The following is an 8,842-nucleotide window of genomic DNA, read 5'->3' as shown; positions in this document are numbered from 1 at the left end:
CTTGGCCGGGCGGCTCTCGCGAGATTTGACGCTTATAAGCGCAGGCCGCTCTCACGCGGCCGCCTCTTTTGCGCCCAGCCAAGATGGCGCCGAAGGCGAAGAAGGAGGGTGAGCGCGGCGCTCGCGGGGGGGATTCGGGTTCTGGGGGGCCGGGGGGGCGCTTCCCCCCGTCGTCCTTATCCCGAAGTTTCCTCAGCAGGGCCTGTTTGGGGAGGGGGGCTCGGCCGGGCGCTTCCCTTCCGGTCTTTTCCCCTCAGAAATGCATCATGGCCTCCTGGCATCCCCCTCAGAATGGAGCTGGATGCCTCCCCCCATTTCCCTCCCCTCTCTGTCTGGGTCTTTGTAATCTCGCCTCCCGGGTCTCTTGCTTCTGGATCACAGGGCCCACCATCCCCGGCTTTACCGGGACTGGACAGTTGGCCGGGCCTAACCTGGGGAGGGAGCCGTTATTAGGGATCACTGTGGTCATCACCCCCGGCCTGACGAGGCCTTTGATTAATTGGCTAAAGCTCTTACTGGGGATCATAGTGCCCATCATCCCCGGCTTTTCGAGGATTGGGTAATTGGCCGGGCCTAATTTGGGGAGAGGGTGACTGTTATTGGGGATCACAGTGTCCACCATCCCCGGCTTTTCTATGCCTTTGGGTAATTGGCCAGGTCTAATGGAGGGGGCTGTTATTGGGGATCACAGTGCCCATCATCCCTGGCTTTTCGATGCAGCCCAGAGCCTTCTCCTTTATTTCTTCTGGAAGGATAATTCAGTTTCATTCTTCATCCTGCATTTTTGAAGTAGAGAACCAGCCTAGAACTAAGGAAACATTTCTTGAGGTTGAGGAACAATTAACCATTGGAATGATTTACCTCCAGAAGTTATGGTTGCTTCAACACTGGAGGATTTTTTATAAGTTTTAGGATCTCCTGCCTAAGTAGGGGGGTGGACTATAAGATCTCCAAGGCCCCATCCTACTCTGTTCTGTTACCATGTTCCCCCTGTAGTCTTCTACATGCTAATGGTACCCACCATCTCCCCTTTTAAAATCCTTTCCAGGCCTTTGATTCCTTTGGATATTCTCTGGCATACTGCTTTATTTGTATTCTTAAAATGTGTTACTTTTTCAGGATCGAGGCTGCGCGTGATGAGGCTTTAAGCGACCAAAGTCTGAATGGTTGTGATTGTAGCCACAAGGAGGCTGATGCACCTCGATCCTGGGCAAAACTTTGTGTCTTTTGGGGTTCCCCCTGGCTGTTCCTCAGTGGGCTAATGAAGACCTTCCTTCCTTCCTTCCCAGGCTGAATCATTATGCCATCATTAAGTTCTCACTGAGCACAGTCAAGCATGAAGAACATTCCCCCCATACTAGCTGGGGGTTGAAGTGTCCATGCATGTTAAAGATGCTGAGGTTGAGAAGCACCAATGGACCACATTCTCTCGCAGTCGGTGCTGTATCCTAAATCCCACTGTAATTGGTGCCCTTTGTATTTCGTGTAATGTATTTTTGGCCACATTGTCCCAAAGGTGTTTTTCCAGAAAGCAACTGGACTTGCTTGGCTTTCTCTTTGAAAACACTTTCTCTTCTCATCCAAGAAACTTCAGTTCTAACTTAGCTTAGTGAGAACTGAAGAACCTTCTTGGGATGATAAGCGAAAGTTTAAAAAACCCTTGCCTTTTGGAAAAGCACCTTTGGGACAGTCATGACTTGGACGGTGGAGAACATTTGATGGACATTTGGCTGGGTTTCCACCTGGTGATGTGTCCTCCTTCATTAGCAGCCATGCTTCTGGGAGGAAAAAAAATGCAAATTTGTTCCCTTTGAGATATTTAGAGGCTTGTGGAGGGAGCAGAGCAATGGCCGCCATGCAAGCACATCCCTTCTGTACTAAAGCCCCCATTTCCTCTTTCTTCCCACAGCTGTCCCAGCGAAAACGGAGGCAAAATCCAAAGCACTTAAAGCTAAGAAAGCCGTCTTGAAAGGGGTGCACAGTCACAAGAAGAAGAAAATCCGGACATCTCCCACCTTCCGGAGACCAAAGACTCTGCGGTTACGGCGGCAGCCCAAATATCCCCGGAAGAGCGCCCCAAGAAGGAACAAGTAGGTTTCCCCCCCTCCCCCAAAAGTCAAATGGCTTCCATCTTGACCCGTAAACCTTTAGAACAGGCCCGTCCAACCTGCTATCCAAGGGCTGCTAGCGAGGAACGTGAGCTTTCAACATTACGGTTACTAGAAAACTGAACTAAGTCCCTCATTTATCACGGGTGTTCTGTTCCAGGACCACCCGCGATAAAGGAAAATCCACAAAGTAGGGACGCTATATTTATTTTAAGTATTTATACACTATTTTAAGGCTTCCCCACACTTTTACGCTACATAAACTTTTCCCCTTCCCTTAATAACCATCCCCACACTGTTCTGTGCATATGTTGCACCTTTGCACTTACTGTGAAATGTTCTGAATTCCTAAACCTACGGGATGAAACGATGCTCCACGTGAAATGGCCGAGTGGGGGAGCAGACTCAGAGGGGGGGAAGCTGCGCACAGACGAAAAGTAAACAACGTGCTACTGCACTGAGCCAATCAGGCTCTGGGATACAAAGCAGCACTCTGGTTGGTCACTTCTCCATCAATCAACCAATTGTGTGTTGTTTACAATCTTATGTAGGCAAGTAGCGTCTCAGACCGAGTTCTGCAGAAAACCGCGAAGTAGTGAAAATCCACAATATTTTTTTCCATTAATATTTTATAAAAACTCACGATGCACTGAGTCCGCGAAAGGTGGACCGCAAAGTGGCGAGGGATCACACTGGACTTAAGGAGATGGGTGATAGGGAAATTGGGAATAAAGATGGTGGCGCTGCCTTAAGACATGTTACCATCTTAAGGAGGTTTGAGTTTTATCATTTGCTCCCCAATCACGTTATTCATGTGGGCTCTTCAGACGTGGCCCCTTTTTTCAGGATCGAGGCTGCGCGTGATGCGGCTTTATCAACCTGAATGGTTGTGATGGTATTAAAGAGGAGCTGATGCACCTTGACCCTGGGCAAAGCTTTGTGCCGTTTGGGGTTCCCCCTGGCCTGTTCCCCAGTGGGCTAATGAAGACCTCCCTCCCTCCCTCCCTTCCCAGGCTTGACCATTATGCCATCATCAAATTTCCACTGACCACGGAGTCAGCCATGAAGAAAATTGAGGACAACAACACTCTGGTGTTCATCGTGGACGTCAAGGCCAACAAGCACCAGATCAAACAGGCGGTCAAGAAGCTGTATGATATTGACGTGGCCAAGGTCAACACCTTGATCAGGTAAGAGGGCAGCTGGGAGCAGGACAGGGAGGGGTCCCAGGGCTGTTTCGTGCAGATGATGGAAACGTTTTTCCTACTGAGCTAAGTGATGTTTTCAAAGGAACCACTGATGCACGAAGAATCCTTAGAGTAGGGAAGTCCAACCTTGGACACGTTAAGTCTGCTGCACCGCAACTCCCAGAATGGTCCACCCGTCGGCTGGGGAATTCTTGAAGTTGAGGTCCACCAGTCCTAAAGTGGCCGAGGTTGAAGTCCACTTCTCTAGAAAGGCTGGAGGGAAGATGCAATTAATATTAAAGTCTTCAGCATCCCGGCTTAAAATCTATTGGAAAGGGTCCATCTTGTGTAGCAGCCAGTCTGACAGCTGGACATCCTGTCCTTTCTAGTCCAAGCAAGCAGTTAGAGAATAGATTGACCGCTTCGCTTAGAGCAGAAGACGACGTCCAGTGATAGGGTAAATAAATACAATGAATAAGTCCGGTAAGGCCTTTATAGGCAGGGGCTTGGTGGGGGGTTTTTCAGCCTGGGCATGTTGGGGAGAGCATCGTCCGTTGGTAAATTTTGTGTTAGGTGACTCAGCAGGATGCAGGGAGTCCTTGACTTATCCCCACAATGGAGCCCAAAATTTCTGTCTCTAAGCGAGACAGCTGTGAGTTTTGCCTCATTTTAGGACCTTGTCACTGTTACTAAGTGAATCACTGCAGTTCTGAAACTTGTAATACGGTTGTTAAGTGAACCTGGCTTCCCCATTGACTTTGCTTGTCTGAAGGTGGCAAAAGCAGATCATGTGACCCCTGGACACTGACCATCAGAAATAGGAGCCAGCTGCCAAGCAGCCAAATTCTGACCACGATGGCAGGGATGCTGCAACAGACACAAGCGGAAAAAACACTCATAATTCAACTTTTAATTTATTCGATTTCTATGCCGCCCAATCTCGTAGGATTCTGGGCAGCTTACAACAATAAAAAACAATACAGTAATACAATAGGAAGTCGACAACAATGATAATTAAAACCCCATAACCCTAACAACCCATTAAACCCCCCCAAATCAATCTAACAACATACATACCAAACAGACTTGAATTCGGGCATGTCTGGTATTAAGTTCAGGGCCCCCAGGCCTGTCGATAAAGCCAGGTTTTAACAGAGTGGGAGCAGTGCGAACATTCTGTGTGTTGTACGTACTCCTGGTCAGCTGGAGGGTACTGAAGCGGTTGATGACTCTGATACAGATGGTGTTTATGAATTAGTGGCAGGCCCTGGGTTACAGGTATCAGAACAGGTGGGAGGCCAGCCACGGGACGTTGCTATGAGTCCAGACTCCAGTGAAGACAATCGCTGGTTAAACCCTCACTTCAGAAGAGTTCAAAGGCGCAGGGAGCAAGTGTTAGGGGAAAGATATTAAGGGGGGGAACGGGTTCATTACTGGAGTGATGCATTCGTCAGGTCAGGGTGCCAGTGGGGGAGAAGGGCGGAGTTTTTCAATGTTGTGATCCATCATGGACTTGTGTCGTTTTGGCTCCGGAGGGAGTTAGCTCATCCATTACTATTTCGCAGCTATTCCTGGTGCTTTTGAACTACGGCTGGATGGACATTAATCTTAAGATAAGGGAGGAAAGTTTGTGGCTCTAATTGGAATGTGACTCTATTGCATTTTTAATACGTAGGAGAGGAGAATAAAAATGGACGTTTTTTGTTTATGAAATCCTGCATTCAGTAAGCGTGGTTTTCAATGTAATCAAAGTTCTACCAGAATCCAGAGCAGTGGGTGTGTGTGAGGGGGAGCTGGTTCCATAGAGCGGGGGTGGCAACAGAGAAGGCCCTCCCCTGCAGTCCCGCCAACCTACGTTTTATCAGTTGCATTGTAATTTTTGTGACTAAATGAATGGTTGTAAGTGGAGAACCAGCTGCATTCCATCCATTTCATTTGGGTTGGCTGCCTCTGATCTGGGGGACCAGACTGCGCCCCAATTCCTGTGCTAAGGAACCCAATGAAAAGTCCAAGACCTGCAGAAGAGAAAATGCCGGGAATGCAAGTGGTCCTCTACTTACAGCCATTTGTTTGGTGACTAAATTTGGGTAAAAATTGCCGGTTTCTTCTGCTTCTCTGGTTGTAAGTGGAGGGGCTCCCTTCAGTCGTGCCTTTAGAGACCCCTGGGGATTGTGAATGTCTCCCCATGGCTAGGACTGGAGGAGACCCTCTTATTTTCCGGAGCTTAAAACTTCCTGCTTCCTTCCAGGCCCGACGGGGAGAAAAAAGCCTACGTCCGCCTCGCTCCAGATTATGACGCGCTTGACGTGGCCAACAAGGTAAGGCCTCTTTGTGCGTTATGGGACTTGCTTCTGTAGGGGATGAGGATGCAGAGAGTCCAGTTGTCTCTTGAAAAAGCACCTTCGGGGGTTGAGGGGGAGGCTCTCTTCTAGGAATAGAATAGAGCAGAGCTGGAAGGGACCTTGGAGGTCTGCTAGTCCAGCCCCCTGCTCAAATGACTGTCCAGTCTCTTCTTAAAAACCTCCAGTGGTGGAGCTCCCACCACTTCTGGAGGCAGGCTGTTCCACTGGTTAATCGTTCTCACTGTCAGGAAATTTCTCCTTAATCCCTGGTTGCTTCTCTCCTGGATTCATTTCCATCCATTGCTCCTTCTCTTGCCTTCTGGTGCTTTGGAGAATAGGGTGAGCCCCCCTTCTGTGGGGCAGCCCCTCGGATACAGCTGTTCTTCCTATCTTTTTCCCTCCAGGCCTTTAATGCTTGGTCGATAAGTTCTTATTTTAGTTGTTTTTAAATTGTAGTATTAATTGGATTTACACTATTGTCCTGTTTTTATATATGCTGTGAGCTGCCCTGAGTCCTCAATTAAATAAAGAAATAAAATAAATAATCCTCGTAGTTGCTCTTCTCTGCACATTTTCCATGGTCTCAACATCTTTTTGTGTGCGTTTGTGTGTAGTATAGTGGCCAAAACTGGTTGCAGGATTCCAGGTGTGGCCTGGTACTTAATGCTTCACCTGATGGTGTTTCTATGCCTCCATATATACAGCCCAATAATAATAATTATAATAAAAATTATAATAATAATAATAATAACAACAACAACAACTACAAGTGGGGACAAGATGGCTAACAGATTCTTTCTCTTCTTTTCCAGATTGGGATCATCTGAGCGGAGGCCGGACAGAGTGGCCCCAAAGCAGCAAGTGCAGCATTTGTACACGTGGTTTACAAACTCTTCTATAAAACCGTTCGAAGATTTATAATAAATTATCCCGAACACCCCTTCAAGTTTCCACATTTGCTGTGAAATCTTAAGGAAACTTTGTGTAATTCCCCTCTAAAGCCGTGTCCCAGTTGCAAGTAGTCCTCGAGTGATGACCACAATTTTCTGTTGTTAAGTGAGATTTGCCCCACTTTGTGACCAATCTTGCGATGGTGGTTAAGTGAATCCGTGGGGTTCTTAAATTAGTGGAATAGAGCAGAGCAGAAAATAGAATATTATTTGTTTGTTTCATTCACCTTCTATGATAAAAAGAAGTCAAATTTAAAATCTTAAAAAATTGTAAAACTTAACCAATCACAACATACATACAAAACTTTCATACGAGTGGGAGCAGTAAGGACTTGGGGGGGGGGGAGTTGATTCTACAGAGCCGAGGCAGCCACAGAGAAGGCCCTCCCTGATCCTTAACCTTCCTGACAGGACAGTTCACAGCTTCCCATCAGAAAATCGTGGGTGCTCCATATTAAAGTTTGTTGTGAAAATCAAAATCGGAAGCACACACAGACGACTGGTTCAGCTGGATTCCATAGCATCTCTATAGACGTAGTAATTTATAATGCCATTATTAGCACAGTGGGTCTCAACCTCTCTAATGCCGCAACCCCTTAATTACACTTCTTCATGTTATGGGGACCCCCAACCAGGGGTGGGCCATCAATTTCAGCCCACCGGGAGCCCACTCTTGCCCGCTGCGTGATTCTGCACATGCGCAGAAGCCAAATCTTGCACAAAGACACATGTGCGGTTTCAGGGGGGTTGTTTGCTCCCCTGCATGCGTGGAAGCAAAAAAGCCCCGGAAATTGGAGACAAGAGCTGCCGGTTGTGAGCGACCAGCAAAATAAGAGCTGAGCCACCAGCCCCTGCCCCACCCCGCCGCCCCCTGGCTGCTGGCTTCCACCTGCCTGCCTTGCCTCCGCCACGCCGTCCCCCAATCTGTGACACCACCACGAGCGGCCTGCCCGTGCTCTTGCCTGCGATCTGGTTGATGGGCCAGGGTGCAGGGAGCAGGCAGGGCGGCCCGAGCTCTGCCCTCCCACAGGTGCCAAGAAATGGCTGCAGCACAGGAGAGCAGAGAGCAGCCCCCCCCCCTGGCCACAGCTCCCTTGGGCGGCTGTTTGCTGGTCCCAGCTGTCCCTCTAAGCGCCACATGTGCAGCAGCCGAAATCTCACGCTGATCTTGCAGCAGTGAGATTTGGGTTAAAATGGACAGTTTCTTTGCTTCTGCACATGCGCAGAGGCATAAACACGGTAATTTTTACCGGAATCGCTCCAGCTGTGCGTGCACACCCAGGGGCAATGGAGCCCGGCCTACGTGCTCTGTTGCTGCTGCCAGAACGGTGTACCTGCCGTTCCGGATAGTAGCACTGCCCCCAACCATAAGCCTAGCGCCAATTCTCCCAACAGAGCTGGAAGCGGATTGGCAGGAAGGTCAGAGGGACAACCCCACCGTCAACGCCTGATTGGTCGGATTGTGAAATGTGTTTTAGGTTCAATTTTGGAGGTAAAACTTCCAAAGGCCCTGCAGGAGTTTTAAGGGGGTCCTGGGCCTTCAGCCCTCCCCTGGCCAGTTCCTCCTGCCCCCCCCCCCACTTCTATGGGGGGAGGAGGAAGGAAGGCTAAAGAGATTGTCTCCGGCTGATGTTCAACTCCTTGCCACTCTATTTGTACAAGGCCTGATGTTGATGGGGACATGGGAGGGGGGGTTTTCAGGAGGGAGCAGATGTGGCCACAAGGCCTTTCTTTCGAGAGGTTCAAGGCCATCCTAGGCTCACCCACCTGGGTGGGAGCAGAAGGAGGACTGGCCACGCTGGCACAACCTGAGTGTGTGGGGGGGGGGGGACAAGGGAGGTTAACTTTCAACTGGGAGGGAAGCTCAGATCCAGGGTCCGCAGGGTGGGTGCCGGGATGGTTCCAGAAATAAATTGGAACTTTGAGAAGCAAGTGGACTCTGACTCCGATTCTGTTTGGATATTATGTGGCACCTTGACATAATGGCTGTTCAAAGTTACGATGGACCTGGGACCATTTTCACCCGTAGCGACCGTTGCATCGTTATCCCCCTGGTCCCAGGAACAAAATTCAAAGGCTGGACAGCTGACTCGTAGTTATGACCGTCACATGATCCCCTTTTGCAACCTCTTCCGCAAGCAAAGTCGATGGGGAAGCCAGATTCGCTTAACAACCACGCTACCAATTGAATGACTGCAGTGACTTGCTCAACAGATGTGTCAAGAACAGTCGTAAAATGGGGCAAAAAACCCACC

General features: G+C 49.1%; 1 protein-coding gene and 2 non-coding genes across 3 annotated transcripts; all 3 read left to right on the top strand.

Moving 5' to 3' along the window:
* RPL23A (ribosomal protein L23a) lies at positions 1 to 6,577 on the top strand. The gene is made up of 5 exons (XM_070735489.1): positions 1 to 108; positions 1,910 to 2,090; positions 3,122 to 3,298; positions 5,544 to 5,613; positions 6,450 to 6,577. The coding sequence occupies exons 1-5, from the start codon at positions 84 to 86 to the stop codon at positions 6,462 to 6,464; spliced, it is 468 nt and encodes a 155-aa protein (XP_070591590.1). The 5' UTR covers positions 1 to 83; the 3' UTR covers positions 6,465 to 6,577.
* On the top strand, positions 1,127 to 1,200 carry LOC139158289 (small nucleolar RNA Z17). The gene has a single exon (XR_011557677.1). It is a non-coding gene; the product is annotated as a small nucleolar RNA Z17 (small nucleolar RNA).
* LOC139158286 (small nucleolar RNA SNORD42) lies at positions 3,348 to 3,413 on the top strand. The gene has a single exon (XR_011557674.1). It is a non-coding gene; the product is annotated as a small nucleolar RNA SNORD42 (small nucleolar RNA).
* Positions 6,578 to 8,842: the final 2,265 nt, after the last annotated feature.

The sequence above is a fragment of the Erythrolamprus reginae genome, chromosome 1 (assembly GCF_031021105.1).
Source record: "Erythrolamprus reginae isolate rEryReg1 chromosome 1, rEryReg1.hap1, whole genome shotgun sequence".
Classification (NCBI taxonomy): Eukaryota; Metazoa; Chordata; class Lepidosauria; order Squamata; family Dipsadidae; genus Erythrolamprus; species Erythrolamprus reginae.
The sequence above is the reverse complement of the archived record's forward strand: the minus strand, read 5'-3'. Positions and strand labels throughout refer to the sequence as shown.